This window comes from Fukomys damarensis, unplaced genomic scaffold (genome assembly GCF_012274545.1).
Source record: "Fukomys damarensis isolate Sample0158 unplaced genomic scaffold, DMR_v1.0_HiC HiC_scaffold_3, whole genome shotgun sequence".
Lineage (NCBI taxonomy): Eukaryota > Metazoa > Chordata > Mammalia > Rodentia > Bathyergidae > Fukomys > Fukomys damarensis.
The window spans coordinates 16475785-16492000 of NW_022900915.1; the positions used below are offsets into that span (position 1 = coordinate 16475785).

The 16216-nt window shown below is 36.2% G+C and overlaps 1 protein-coding gene across 1 annotated transcript in view; it reads right to left on the reverse strand.

Annotated features, from left to right (window-relative positions):
• LOC109117722 (protocadherin alpha-13) overlaps positions 1-16216 on the reverse strand; it is a 78349-nt gene that overhangs the window by 60103 nt on the left and 2030 nt on the right. Inside the window, 2 exon segments of the mRNA XM_033765574.1 lie at positions 15698-15819; positions 15821-16215. Coding sequence (XP_033621465.1) covers positions 15703-15819; positions 15821-16215 — 512 coding nt within the window. The 3' untranslated portion in view covers positions 15698-15702.

A 16216-nucleotide genomic window follows, 5' to 3' on the forward strand; every position in this document is an offset into this window, starting at 1 on the left:
TAGATGAAAAAATCCTTAATAAGATACTGGCAAGCAGAATGCAGAAGATCATCAAGATCATATACCTTCACCGAGTGGGATTCATCCCAGGGATGCAGTGATGTTTCAACATATGCAAATCAATAAATGGAATACATAATATTGATAGAGCCAAAAACAAAAACCATACGATCATCTCAATAGATGCAGAGAAATCATTTGACAAAATCCAACATGCACTTACCTCCATCTGATAAAAGCTGTTTACGAAAAACCTACAGCCAATATCATACTAAATGTTCAAAAACTGAAATCCTTCATACTAAAATCAGGAACAAGACAAGAATATCCACTATCACCACTCCTTTTCAATATAGTTCTAGAAACATTAGCCACAGCAATCAGACAAGAAAAAAATAAAAGGAATAAAGATAGGAAATGAAGAAGTTAAATTGTCAGTATTTACAGATGACATGATACTTTATATGGAAGAGACCAAGAACTCCACCAAAAGTCTTCTAGACTTAAAACCAAATTCAGTAAAGTAGCTGGACACAAGGTCAACACCCAAAAATCAACAGCGTTTCTGTACACAAACAACAAACTCACTAAGAAAGAAATGGGGCAAACAATTCCCTTCACAATAGCATTCAAAAAATTGAAATACCAGCCAGGGATTTAGCTCAGCAGTTCAGTGGCCTGCCTTGCAAGCGCAAGGACCTGAGTTCAATCCCCAGTACCAAAAAAAAAAAAAAAAAAAAAATACCTAGGAATCAACCTAAAAAAAAAAAAAGACCTCTACTCAAGATGATATCAGAAAATGGAAAGGCATCCCTTTTCCTAGGTAGGAAGAACCAACATAGTGAAAAACTGCTATATAGATTCAGTGCAATCCCAATTGAAATTCCAGCAGCATACATCACAGACCTTGAGAAAACAATCCAAAAAAATCATTTGGAAAAAGAAGAGATCTATAATAGCCAAAGCAAGTCTAGGCAATAAAGACAAGGTGGGGGTATCACAATACCCAACTTAAAACCACACTATAAAACCACTGTAATCAAAACAGCATGGTGCTGACAAAGAAACAGACTTGAGGACCAGTGGAACAGATTAGAAGATGCAGAAACAACTCCAGACACACTCAGCCACCTCATCTTCAACAAAGAAGCCAAACACCCTCACTGGAGAAAAGATAGCCTCTTTAATAAATGGGTGCTGGAAAAATTGGGTTTCAACTTGCCAAAGATTAAAAGTAGACCTATATGTCTCACCATGCACTAAACTAAAATTGAAATGGATTAAAGATCTAAATATTAAAACAGAAGCACTAAACAGGCTGGAAGAGAGGTTAGGTAGAACTCTTGAAGATAATGGCATAGAAAAAGATTTTATGAACCAAACCTCACTTGTACATGAACTAGCACAAACAATCAAGAAATGGGACCTCTTATTAAAAAGATTCTGCACAGCAAGAAAAACAACCAACAGTGTGAAGAGAAACCCCACAATGTGGAAAAATAATTTTGCCAGCTGTTCCTTAGACAAACATCTACTATATAGAATTTTTAAAGAATTTTTAAAAATCAGACCCCCAAATTTAAATACCCAATCCAAAAATGGGCATCTGAAATGAACAGACATTTCTCAAAGAAGTAGAAATAGGAAATAAACATCAAAAATGTTCAACATCACTGATCATTCAAGAGATGCAAATGAAAACAACACTGTGATTCCACCTCACCCCAGAAAGAATGGCTGCTATAAAGGAATCAACCAATAACAAATGCTGATGCAGCTGTGGGGAAAAAGAAACACTGCTCCACTGCTGGTGGTAGTGTAGACTGGTGAAACCACTGTGGAAACCAGTATGGAAAGACCTCAAAGAACTAGGATTGGAAGTCCCATTTAACCCAGCTATTCCCCTGTGGGGTATCTTCCCAAAAGAATTAAAACAATCATACCACAGTGATATATGTGTACACATGTTCATAGCAGCACAGTTTGTAATAGCTAAAACATGGAAACAGCCCAATTGCCCATCAACTGGAGATTGAATAAGGAATATGTGGGGTTTTTATAAAATGGAGTGCTACTCAGCCATAAAGAATGAGAAACGAGACATTTATAGCTAAATGGATGCACATCGAGGCCATACTCTTAAGTGAAATAAATAGGACACACATGTGTAAATACCAAGTAGTTTCTCTGGTATTAAGAAAATGAAAGTGTAAATAAGGATCAGAATGAATAATAGATAATGTGAAATGCGAAGAAAGGAGACAAAAGGGAAAGGTAAGTTGGAGGGGTAGGGGAAAGGAAACAAGGGAATGAAATTAATATGAAAACAATGGAAACAAGGTATTTGTTAATAGGGAGGGGCAAAGGGTTGAAGGGAGGGCAGGGGAATGGGGAAAAAATAAGAACAAAGATAGATTACACAGAGGTGCAAATTTCCAATGATGAAAGTCATTATATTGTATACCTAAAATGTACCAATAAAATTAATTTTTAAAAAGAAGTAGAAATAGCTAATAAGGCAATGCCCTGTGCCTCCAAGCAGTGCAGTGCAGACCGGTGAGGAGTGCTGAAGCTGCATGGAGCTAGGTTGGTTCCCCACACCCACACCCACACAGCATCACCCCAGGACTTCCCACCCCCACCTCAGGCCTCCTGGTTGTGCTGGTACCTGGATCCACACTGCAGAGGCACAGGGTGAAAGAGGGCCTCTCTCAGGCTCCTTGATGAAAATTGAAGCCCATTGGAAAAGTGAAGAAAATCTCTGCAATAATGGCTAGGCAGACCACTGTAGTTGGTAAGCTGAAGGGATCGCCACCTCCCATCAGAATCTGCACTATCCTCAAGTTAAGGGCAACTGGAACCTGCTCTAGATCCTTGAAGAGTTCAACATTGCAAGAGGTTAGGGAGCTCAACCAGGGCCTTGCAGCCAGAAATCAGCCTAAATCTCAGGAGTCTCCTGCTGGCTTGATGAGACTAATTGACTTAGATCTGCGTACTGCTGCCCACACTGTCCTTTGTGACAGCAGAGACATACCCTGAAGGAGGCCCTTCATTTTATGTTTTATTTTAAATTTTATTTTTTTCTTTTCCTCTTATTTTTAATTTTAAAACATTTTCCCACTCTTCAAATTCTTCCTTGCTTTCTTTTTTCTTTTTCTCTTTTCTTTCTCTTTCCCATTCAATCTCTCAATCTCCCACATTGTTCTTCATCTCTCTTTTTGTTCCTGTTCCTGCCCTGATTCAGATTTCTTCTTTCTTTTTCTTTTCTTCTCCCTTTTTCCTTCTCTCAATTGCCATTAGTTTCAAAGGAAAGTGAGTACAGTTTGTAGCTTCCCTATTTCTGTTCTATTATTGTCTTTATTCTTCCATTCTGTCTTTACCGCTTGTCTTCAACAGTTTCCTAGAGTTTGTCTGATCTTCCTGTGTCCTCTGGCTTCACTTCTAACCTTCCCCTGTCCTTCTACCTATCTATCCCTCTCTTCCCAATTCCTTCTAAGTCCCCATCCTGAAAGGTAAAGTAGCTATATTGAAGAGTTTATTCACTACAAACATATTTTGGACTGGTCCTCAATTTTTATTTAATTCGCACAGTTAAAGGTGATAGATTAATAACTACCACAAACAGTCATTTTCTAAACTGTGCTTGATGCTACTGCATTGCCGATTGTATCACTTGGGATAAGGTGTTGTGATTGATCTAAATGGTTGTCCTTCCTGGTATTATGAAAATGAGAGTGTCTTTGAGTCATTAGAGATCAAAATGTAAAGACCAGCTATATCTGGAAGATCAAAGCATTTACCCAGGAATTAAAACCAAAGACTGTACTAACAACAAAAATAGAAATGAGAACATATTTCAGCAAGGCACAAACACAGACTTCCAGATCACCAAAGGCAAATCCTACTAAAAAAACCTGGAAAAGTCTGGCAATCAACCACCAAGACACCCTGAACTCTTAGCACAGGAAGTAACAAAATAGATGAATGAGGCTCTAGAAAAGTTCAAAAGAGAAATAATTTCCCAGACAACTACAGATATAGTGAGCAGAATAAAAGACATGATTGAAGACTCTAGAACAGAAACATTAAAAAAATATGCATTCAGGACCATTATAGAAGCCATGAATGCCCAGCATAGGAAAGAAATGGAATCCATGAAACAGATTCAAATAGATATTCCAGAGATAAAGAACTCTATTGAAAGTATACACAATAGACTGACCCAATCTGAAGACAGACTGTCAGACATAGAAGACAGAATGTCAGTCAGTGACCATGAAAAGAGAGAGCTCTTAAAAATAGTAAAGGACCATGAGAAATCAATACAAAAGCGCCTAGATGACTCAAAGAAGAATATAAGACTGATAGAAGTCCATGAAAAAACAGGAGAAAGTACAAATGACATAAAAAAGAGTTCACAAAATTAATGACAGAAAACTCCCCTTACAGAGCAAAAGAATTTGACATATAGATAAGTGAGGCATATAGGACTCCAACTAGCCATGATCAAAAAAATTATACCTGGACATGTAATAATCAAGATACTGTAAACCCAACAGAAGAACAAAATGTTACATGCAGTTAGAAAAAACAAAGAAATATATTGCAAAGGAAAGCCCATCACAATCATAGCAGACTTTTCAACATAAACCCTCAAGTGAAAGAGAGCCTGGAGTGAGGTATTTCAAGCCCTAAAAGAAAACAACCTCCAACCTAGACTGATGTGTCCCTGCAAAACTATCTTTCAAAATTGACAAAGAAATAAGATACTTCAATGACATTGAACACCTGAGAAATTTCAATGAATAACAAACCAGCACTCCAAAAAATTCTAAACAATATCCTAGAAAAAGACAATGAAGGTCACAACTCCATGAGACCCAACAGAGCAAACCCATTAGGCAAGGCAAGAAGTTAAAGGGAGAGGAGAAAAATTAAAAAGGGCCAACAACAGGACAATAATGTAACAATGATAAGTCAAGTCAGATCAGTTATAACCATCAATGTTAATGGCCTCAATTCACCAATCAAAAGAAATAAACTGGCAGAATGGATTAAGAAGCAAAATCCAACAATATGCTGTATACAAGAAACACACCTAGTTCAAAAAGAAACTGAAAGTAAAAGGATGGAAAACAGTTCGTGTGATAGGAACCCAGAAAAAAGCAGGGGTAGCTATCTTATTTACAGACAAACTGAATGTCAAACCAAAACTAATTAAGAGAGACAAAGAAGGACTCTATATCCTTGTAAAGGGAACAGTCCAAGAGGAAGAGATGACAATCATAAATATATATGCACCAAATATTAATGCCCCCAACTACAAAAAACAAATATTAAGGGACATTAAAAAAACAAATAAACATTAATACAATTGTAGTGGGGGACCTCAGTATCCTACTGTCACAAACAGACAGGTCATCTAGACAAAAAATCAACAATGAAATATGAGAACTGAACCACACTTTTGAACAAATGAACTTAATAGACATCTACAGAGTGTTCCACCCCACAAAAACAGAATATACATTATTTTTAGCTGCATGCAGGTCATTCTCCAAAATAGACCACATACTTGCTCATAGAACATGTTTAAGTAAGTGCAAATGAACTGAAGTTATCCCATGTGTATTTTCAGACCATAGTGCAATTAAACCAGAGATCAATAGCATAAGAAACTGCAAGAACTTCACAAACACATGGAAATTGAGCAAAACTTTCCTGAACAACCAATGGGTCAAAGAGGAAATTAAAGAAGAAATTAGACAGTTTTTACAAATAAATGACAATGCCAATACAACATACAGGAATCTATGGGACACAATGAAAGCAGTTCTATGAGGGAAATTCATAGCAGAGAATGCCCACACTAGGAAAACAGAGCGAGCTCAAATAAACAACCTAATGCTAAATCTTAAGCTCCTAGAAAAAGAAGAGCACAACAAATCCAAAGCTCATACAAACGAGGAAATTATAGAGATCAGAGCAGAAATCAATTGAATGGAGACTAAGAGAATAATACAAAAGATCAGTGAATTGAAGAGCTGGGTTTTTTTAAGAATAAATAAATTTGATAAACAGCCAACCCTATCCAAAAAGGAAAGAAAAAACTCAAATACATACAATTAGGAATGAAAAAGGTCAAGTCACAACACATCCAGCAGAAACCCAGAGGATCACTCATACCTTCTTTGAGAATCTTACTCTAATAAAATGGAAAACACAGAAGAAATAACAGATTTCTAGATACATATGAATTATCAAAGTTTAATGAAGAAGATTAAAAAATTATAAACATCCTAATTACAATCTGTGAAATTGAAAATGTAATTAAAAATTTACCAACAATGAAAACCGCAGGTCCTAATCACTTCACTGCTGAATTCTACAAAACATTTTGAGAATAACTATTGCCACCACCCTTTAAATTTTTCAATGAAATTGAAAGGAAAGCAATACTTCCAAATTCATTCCTGGAAGAAAGTGTTACTTTGATTCTAAAACCAGGGAAAGAGAGAACTGCAGGCCAATCTCCCTAATGAACATAGATGCAAAAATCCTCAGTAAGATACTGGCAAACATAATAAGAGGATCATCAAGAAGATCACAGCCAGGGATTTAGCTCAGCAGTTCAAAGGACCCGAGTTCGATCCCCGGTACCAAAAAAAAAAAAAAAAAGAAAGATCACACACCCTGACCAAGTCAGATTTATTCCAGGGATGCAAGGATGATTCAACATGCATAAATCAATAAATGTAATGCACTATATTAACAGAGTCAAGGACAAAAGCTATATGATCATCTCAATAGATGCAGAAAAAGCATTTGACCAAATTAAACACCCATTCATGATAAAACTCTGAAGACAATTGGAATAGATGGTCTCTATCTCAACTTGATAAAGGCTATCTATGAAAAACCAACAGCCAACATCATACTAAATGGTCAAAAACTGAAAACCTCACACTAAAATCAGGAATAAGACAAGGATGTCCACTATCACAACTCCTGTTCAATATAGCTTTGGAAATATTAGACTCAGCAATTAGACAAGAGAAAGAAATAAAAGCAATAAAGATAGAAAAGGAAGAAGTTAAACTGTCATTATTTGCTGATGATATGATACTCTACATAGAAGACCCAAAAACTCTACCAAAAGACTTCTAGACTTAATACTTAATTGACAGAGTAGCTGGATATAAGATCAACACTAAAAAATCAATAGCCTTCTTGTACACAAATAACAGACTCACTGAGAGAGAAATTAGGGAAACATTCCTTTCACAATAGCATCCAAAAAAATGAAATATCTAGGAATCAATCTAATGAAGGAAGCAAAAGACCTCTACACTAAAAACTGAGCACTGTGAAAAGAGAGATTGAAGAGGATATAAGAAAATGGAAAGACACCCTCTGCTCCTGGGTTGGAAGAACCAACACACTGAAAATTACCATACTTCCAAAACTGCTGTACAGATTCATTGCAATACCAGTTGAAATTCCAACAGTATAATTCACAGAACTAGAGAAAAAATAATCAAAAAATTAATTTGGAACCAGAAGACACCTAGAAGAGCAAAAGCCATTCTAGGCAACAAAGACATGATGGGGTATCACAATCCCCAACTTGAAACCACTAAAAAGCCACGGTGATCAAAGCATCATAGTACTGGCAAGGAAACAGAATGGAAGATCAGTGGAATAGACTGGGAGATACATAAACAATTCCAGATGTACTCAGCTACCTCATCTTTGACAAAGGAGCCAACCATTCTCAGTGGAGGAAAGATAGCCTCTTCAATAAATTGTGTTGGAAAAACTGGATTTCAACCTGCCAAAGATTAAAACTACTCCCTTATCTTTCCATGTACACTAAACTAAAATCAAAGTGGATTAAAGATCTAAATATTAAAAAGAAACACTACACTTTCTGAAAGATAAGTTAGGTAGAACTCTTGAAGACATTGGCATAGGAAAAGACTTTATGAACAAATCCTTAGTAGCACAGGAACAAGCATAAGGAATCAACAATGGGGATCTCATCATATTAAAAAGCTGCTGTAATACAAAACAAACCACCAACAGAGCTGAAAGATAACCTACAATGTGGGAAAATTTTTTCACCAGCTGTTCCCCAGACAAAGGTCTACTAAGTAGAATATATAAAGAACTCCAACAAAGCAGACCCCCAAAATACAAAGACCCAATTCAAAAATGGGCATCAGAAATGAACAGACTCTTCTTGGACAAACAAGCAGCAAATAAATATATGAAAAAATGTTCAACAGCACTGATCATTTGAGTGATGCAGATGAAAACAACACTGATATTTCACTTCACCCCAGAAAAAATGACTGCTATCAAGAAATCAACCAATAAAAAATGCTGGCAGAATTGTGGAGAGAAGGGAACACTTCTCCATTGTTAGTGGGAGTGCAGACTGGTGCAAACACTGTGGAAATCAATATGGAGACACCTCAGAAAATGAGCATTAGAGGTCCCATTTGACCCAGCTATCCCTCTGCTGGGTATCTTTCCAAAAGAATTAAAAGAATCATACCACAGTGTTACATGCACACACATGTTTATGGCGGTACAGTTTGTAATAGCTAAAACTTGGAAGCAGCCCAACTGTCCATCAACTGGAGACTGGACATAGAGGATGTGGTTTTTCTATAAAATAGAATACTACTCAGCCATAAAGAATAAGAAACTAGAGTCATTTATAGGTAAATGGATGCATATTGAGGCCATACTCTTTTTAATTTGGAACCAGAAGACACCTAGAAGAGCAAAAGCCATTCTAGGCAACAAAGACATGATGGGGTATCACAATCCCCAACTTGAAACCACTAAAAAGCCACGGTGATCAAAGCATCATAGTACTGGCAAGGAAACAGAATGGAAGATCAGTGGAATAGACTGGGAGATACATAAACAATTCCAGATGTACTCAGCTACCTCATCTTTGACAAAGGAGCCAACCATTCTCAGTGGAGGAAAGATAGCCTCTTCAATAAATTGTGTTGGAAAAACTGGATTTCAACCTGCCAAAGATTAAAACTACTCCCTTATCTTTCCATGTACACTAAACTAAAATCAAAGTGGATTAAAGATCTAAATATTAAAAAGAAACACTACACTTTCTGAAAGATAAGTTAGGTAGAACTCTTGAAGACATTGGCATAGGAAAAGACTTTATGAACAAATCCTTAGTAGCACAGGAACAAGCATAAGGAATCAACAATGGGGATCTCATCATATTAAAAAGCTGCTGTAATACAAAACAAACCACCAACAGAGCTGAAAGATAACCTACAATGTGGGAAAATTTTTTCACCAGCTGTTCCCCAGACAAAGGTCTACTAAGTAGAATATATAAAGAACTCCAACAAAGCAGACCCCCAAAATACAAAGACCCAATTCAAAAATGGGCATCAGAAATGAACAGACTCTTCTTGGACAAACAAGCAGCAAATAAATATATGAAAAAATGTTCAACAGCACTGATCATTTGAGTGATGCAGATGAAAACAACACTGATATTTCACTTCACCCCAGAAAAAATGACTGCTATCAAGAAATCAACCAATAAAAAATGCTGGCAGAATTGTGGAGAGAAGGGAACACTTCTCCATTGTTAGTGGGAGTGCAGACTGGTGCAAACACTGTGGAAATCAATATGGAGACACCTCAGAAAATGAGCATTAGAGGTCCCATTTGACCCAGCTATCCCTCTGCTGGGTATCTTTCCAAAAGAATTAAAAGAATCATACCACAGTGTTACATGCACACACATGTTTATGGCGGTACAGTTTGTAATAGCTAAAACTTGGAAGCAGCCCAACTGTCCATCAACTGGAGACTGGACATAGAGGATGTGGTTTTTCTATAAAATAGAATACTACTCAGCCATAAAGAATAAGAAACTAGAGTCATTTATAGGTAAATGGATGCATATTGAGGCCATACTCTTACACATGTGTAAATACTGAATAGTTTCTCTGGTGTGAAAAACTAAAATTGTAAATAAGGTTCAAATTGTATAATTGATAATGTGAAATAGAAAGAAAAGGGCTAAAGGAGTAGAGGAAATATGAAGGGCTGGGGAAAAGAAAGAAGGGAAAAGAAAAATATGAGTAAAGGAAAAACTGGAATCAGTCTTTGTAAATAGAGAAGGGTGGGGGTTAAGAGAGGCTAGGGGTATTGGGAAAAATAAGAACCAAGATACATCATGTAAAAGTAAAAGATCCCAATAATAAATGTAACTGTAGTGTATACCTAAAAAGTACCAATAAACTTTTTAAAAAATAGCCAATGAGTATAAGATAAAATATTCAGCATCTTTGGCCAGTAAAGATATGCAAATCAAAACAACATTGAGATTCTCCCTTGCTCCAGTAGAATGGCTATTATCAAGGACTCAACAACACCAACAAATGCTGGTGAGGTTATAGGGGAAAAGGAACATTTATACATTGTTGGTGGGAATGTAAACTAGTACACACACTATAGAAGTTAGTATGGGGATTCCTCAAAAAACTAAAAAAAAATCCATTTGACCCAGCTTTAGCTTTTCCAGGAATATTCCTGAAAGTGTTAAAGTCATCCTATAACGGTGACAGTCCATACCTGTGATTCTAGCAACACAACAGATCACTTTCACGATTTAGCTGTTGTGAGTTGTGTTGCTATAATCACAGGTATATATGGATATATATCCATAAAGAAGGATAAATTTTAGTCATTTGTAGGAAAGGATATGAATCTTGTGACCATAAGAGAAATAAATCAGATGCAGAAGGTGAAATATCATATGACTTCTCTAATATGAGATACACAACATATAAATAAAAAGCACAATAAAAGGTGTTAGGGAACAGAGAGCTGGGCAGGAAATCTGGAGAATGAGAAAGAGGGAATGCTGAGGGGGAAAAAGGTGTCAAAATGACCAAGATATGAAACATATATGTACCAATTCTCCAAGATGAATGTAATTATTATGTATCACAAATATATTAATAAAATTTTAATGACAATGGTAATTCTTCCCTACAGCCTCCAGAAAGACCAAAATCCTATTAACACTTTAATTTTAGTTTTCAGGCTTCCAGAATTGCAAAAGAACAAATATCTATTATTTAAACCTACTAAATTTGAGATAATTTTACAAACCAGCTGTTTTAATGTCAGAATTTGTGTGAACATTAGTTTGTCCCACCCTGTATCTTTCAATCTTTGTTTATTAAAGTACCTTTTCAAAATAAAAGTATACAGCTGAGTATTGCTTTTGAAATTTAATATTAATGCCTTTCTTTCAATGTAGAATTTTAAAGATATTAGAAAATATGCACGTTAAAATTACAGTTAATTAAATTCAATAATAGGCAAAACTAAACTATCTACTGTAAACAAATAATTACCATTATAGTCAAGAAAGTCTCTGAGAAGCTACAATGATTATGATACAGAAGAAATCAAAAGAGGATTCTGAGGTACAAAAATGTTCTAATTCCTTGAGGTTATACCACTTTAACTTATAAATATTTGTTAAATCATACATAAGTGTTTAATCACTTCAGTAACTGTTATGCTTTATAATCAAAATATTAAAATGAGATAACTAAGAAAAGAATATGCACATTATAAACAAAAACTATATTAGTACTCACACATTAGAAGAGGGAAGATAATAAATATTCACTTGTTGAAATATCAAAACCAGAGAAGTGAAAGAGGGAACAACAAATTAAAATAACCAGTTAACACTGAGTAAAATGGAAGAAACATGATTAAGCTTATTACACATTATACTAAATTATAATGATCAAAATTCTACATTGAAAGAAAATATATAAAAGAATTTTCTTCAGACAATATGAAAGGAAGGACTGTGATCTTCAAAAGAACTGAAACAAATTAGATGAGCCATAAGATTGTTCTCCTCTTACTCTCTGGAAATAATTTCTAGAATGTAATACAAGTAGGGAAAAACAAGCAAAGCCCAATGGCCTTACTGTAGTGAAGAGGCAAAACTCAAAGTTCAGAAAGACTTAAGGACAGTAGAATTTTCAGAGAAGAATTTAGGAGAAGGAAATGACAATTCGAATAAAAGGCTCTGGAGATCAGCATAAAAGTATTGAGAGAAACTCCACAAAGCTGGGGGGGGCACTGAAAGTGAATAAGCAGAATCATTCCTAGAACACACACAGGTGCTGAAAATATTTTTATTTCACTAGTCATAGAAGAAAAGCTTCTAAAGACATGAGTTATTAGGTAGTGTCCTCAGGAGATATTGCATTAAGAATGAACCAAATTATTTCTACACTAAAAGTTGTTCCAAGCTGTTCCAAATATTCACTAACTGGCTTAAAATCAATCCTTGAAAAGGATGAATTGGTCTCAAATGACTTAACTTCATGTCAAAACTTCGTCTTGATATTCATTAAAGCAGAGTTTCATAATAGCAGTGCTGTGGACATTTTGAGCTGGGTAATTCTTTGTCATGTGGGGCTGTTCTGTATCTGGTAGAAGTCTTAGTAGTAATTATAGGATGTTCTGCAGCTTTCCTAGCCTCTATCTGTAGATCCCAGCACCAGTATCCCACCACTTTCAAAGAAAACACACATGTGCACAGTCCAGCACTTACCCATGTAAATTCCAAACTCTTTAGCATCTAATAAAAGATTACCAGTCAGGCAAAGAAGAAAGGGCAATCCATACAATAAGAAAAATCCATCAAAAGAAGCATACCATGGAATGACAAAAATGTTTCATATTACCAGGTAAATGATAAAACATCTAAACGTACTTGTGTACACAAAAATATAGATAAAAGATGAATATTATGTGGAGATAAAGTACATTTTGTAAAGGTGCAAATGGAGTCTTACACAAATAAATAAATATACAATCTGAAATTTCAAAAGTTATGTACTGGTTAGGATTAATAGATATGACCCTACAAAAGGAAACAGCAGTGTACTTGAAAACATTGAAAATATGCCAATAAAAGTTATTCAAAATGAGGCATAGGGAAAGAAAAACTGGACAAAAATGAACAAAGCTTCAATCAGAAGTCCAACATTTATGTAGTTGGGGGCCCAAAAGAATAGATGAGGAAGAAAAATATTTGAAGAAATATAAATTTTCTCAAAATTGCTTAACATGATAAATCTACATATCCAAGAATATTAACAAACTCCAAACAGTCTAATACAAGGAAAACCAGACTAGAGCAAATAACAATCAAATTGAAAAATCAGTGATAAAAAGATAAATTTTTTAACAGCTACTATAGAAATGGATGGAAAAAGATGCATATACATAAGATGTAAGGATGATAGTAATCTCATCAGAAACTATGCAAATTAGGAAACAATGGAATGATTCCTTTAAAAAAACAATCAACTACATACAGTAAAAATATTTTCTCAAAAACGAGTGAAATAAATATGTTTTGACAAATCTGAGTGAATTATTTGCCAGAATGCAAGCACTACAAGAAATAGTAATGAAATTTCTCAGGCAAAAAGAAAATGACACCAAATGAAAACCTGTCCCTACACAGGAGAATGAATCTCAATGCTAAATGCCTACAACATTTATGACACATGTATGTGCAACATGAATGACACATAGAGAATACTGAATGTGTTTATTAAATGAGTTTAATTAAGGATGTTAGATATTTTGGGGGTGCTGGGGATGGAACCCGGAGCCCTCTGCATGCTAGACATACCCTCCAGCACATAACCACATCCCTACCTCAATGAATTTCATTATAGGGGTTGGGAAGACCTTTCAATGATGTAGTAAATGTCAAAAAAACAATTTGCTGGATATATTTGTATGAGTGCAAAAAAAGTAAGGAAAACCACATGATGTTTCTCATGGGATACTTGAGAAGGAACAGTAATATGCTAAAGGATATAAAAGACGGAATCAACCAAAAAGACTTTTTTACAAGAAAGAAAAAATGCACAATGAAAAGCAGGCATTTATGTGAAAAGCAATGAAACTTTTTGAAACAATTCATGTATATAGACACATGTATATCTTAAACACAGATTTTAAATTAAAATTTTTAAATTTTAAATTTTAAATTATGATTAGCTTTATTACAACAATGTTGTTTTAAGCTTTTATGTTTTCACAACATTGAGTTTTTGTTTTGTTTTTGTAAATGCTTAATATAGAATAAATACTTAAAACTCAAGACTAGAACAAAAATTGTTCTAATTTTCAGAAATTTCATTATGTTTCTGACTCGTTTCACTACAAAAAAAATCCAATCTAAATGTCAATAACCAGCCATTAGAGACAAGGGGGACCAGAGATGCAAAAATTTACTTGAGAAATAATTATAAAATTGGGATTAAAGATGTTCTAAATGAGCAACTGTTAGAAAAGATAAAAGATTTCATTAAAACAATATTCTAGATTGGAAAAGACTATGAACAAAACCTCAGCAGCACAGGAACTAGCACAAAGAATCAACAGCTGGGATCTCATCTTATTGAAAAGCTTCTGCAACGCAAGAGAAACAACCAACAGAGCTAAGAGACAACCAACAGTGGGGGGAAATTTTTATCAGCTGCCTCTCAGCAAAAGGAATATTATCTAGAATATATAAAGAACTTTTAAAAAGTCAGAGCCCCCAAATATAAAGACCCAATTCAAAAATGCATCTGAAATGAACAAAGAAGCAAAAGCAGCAAATAAACAAATGAAAAAATGTTAATCACTGGTCATTCGAGAGATGGAGATTAAAAACAACACAGATTCCACTTCACCCCAGAAAGAATGGCTTCCATCAAGAAATCAACCAAAAACAAATGCTGGCGGGGTTGTGGGGAGAAAGGAACCCTTCTCCATTCTTGGCGGAAGTGCACACTGGTGCAACCACTGTGGAAATCAATATGGAGATGCCTCAAAAAACTAGAGTTAGTGGTCCCATTTGACCATCTGCTGGGCATCCTTCCAAAAGAATTAAAAGAATCATACCACAGTGATACATGCACACCCATAACAGCACACTTTATAATAGCTAAAGTGTGGAAACAGCACAAGTGCTCATCAACTGGAGACTTGAGATGTGGGGTGTTTTTTTTTATAAAATGGAGTACTGCTCAGCCATAAAGAATGAGAAATTAGAGACATTTATAATTAAATGGATGCACATTGAGGCCATACTCAAGTGAAATACATAGGACACACAGGTGTAAATACCAAATAGTTTCTCTGGTGTGAGAAACTGAATATGTAAATAAGGATCACAATGAATAATTGATAATGTGAAACAGGAAGAAAAGGTCTAAAGGGGAAGTGGGAGGACTAAAGGGAGGGAAAGAAGTGAAAAGAAAAAACATGGGAAAAGCAAAAAATGGAAACAAAGTCTTTGTAAATAAGAAGGGGTGGAGAGGTTGAAGGGAGAGCAGGGGAATGGGGAAAAAAATAAGAACCAAGATACATCATGTAAAGGTACAAGTTTCCAGGGCCGGGGATTTAGTTCAGTGGTTCCACCGCCTGCCTCACAAGGGAAGGGACCCGAGTTTGATCCCCATTACCAAAAAAAAAAAAAAAAAAAAAAAAAAGGTACAAGTTTCCAATGATGAACGCAACTGTATTATATACCTAAAATGTACCAATAAACTTCATGGGGGAAAAAAAATGATATGCTAGAATAGGAACTTACCTCTTTCAAGTGTTCTGCCTGCTCATTACTCTGGTGTGATTCCTCTTTAGAACACAGAACAGGAGGAAGGCTGGGGCTGAACGCCATGAGGTCCGTCTTGGGCGGGCCCTCCCCAGAGCACACCCTCTGTCCCCTCTGCTGCGAGTATGACCAGCTCCCCACCGCGCTCGAGCAAACCAGCGTGGGCTTCCCAGGCCCGCACGCGCTCTCCGTGTGCGCCGCTGAGCAACGCAGCGCCGTGTACAGCAGCAGAGTGAGCACCAACAGGCTGGACACCGCGCAAATCGCGATGATTAAGTATACGTTTACGTCCACTAACGTCACTTCCGGTCCTGAGTCCCCTGCTAATGCCCGCAATGAGGCCTTAGGCGCCTGCCCGCTCTCCACCAGGGACACCAGCACAGTGGCGGTGGCCGTCAGCGCGGGCTCCCCGTGGTCCCTCACCAGCACCAACAGGCGCTGGCGCGGCGCGTCCTCCTGGTCCAGGGCGCGCGTGGTGCTGATCTCGCCCGTGTACAG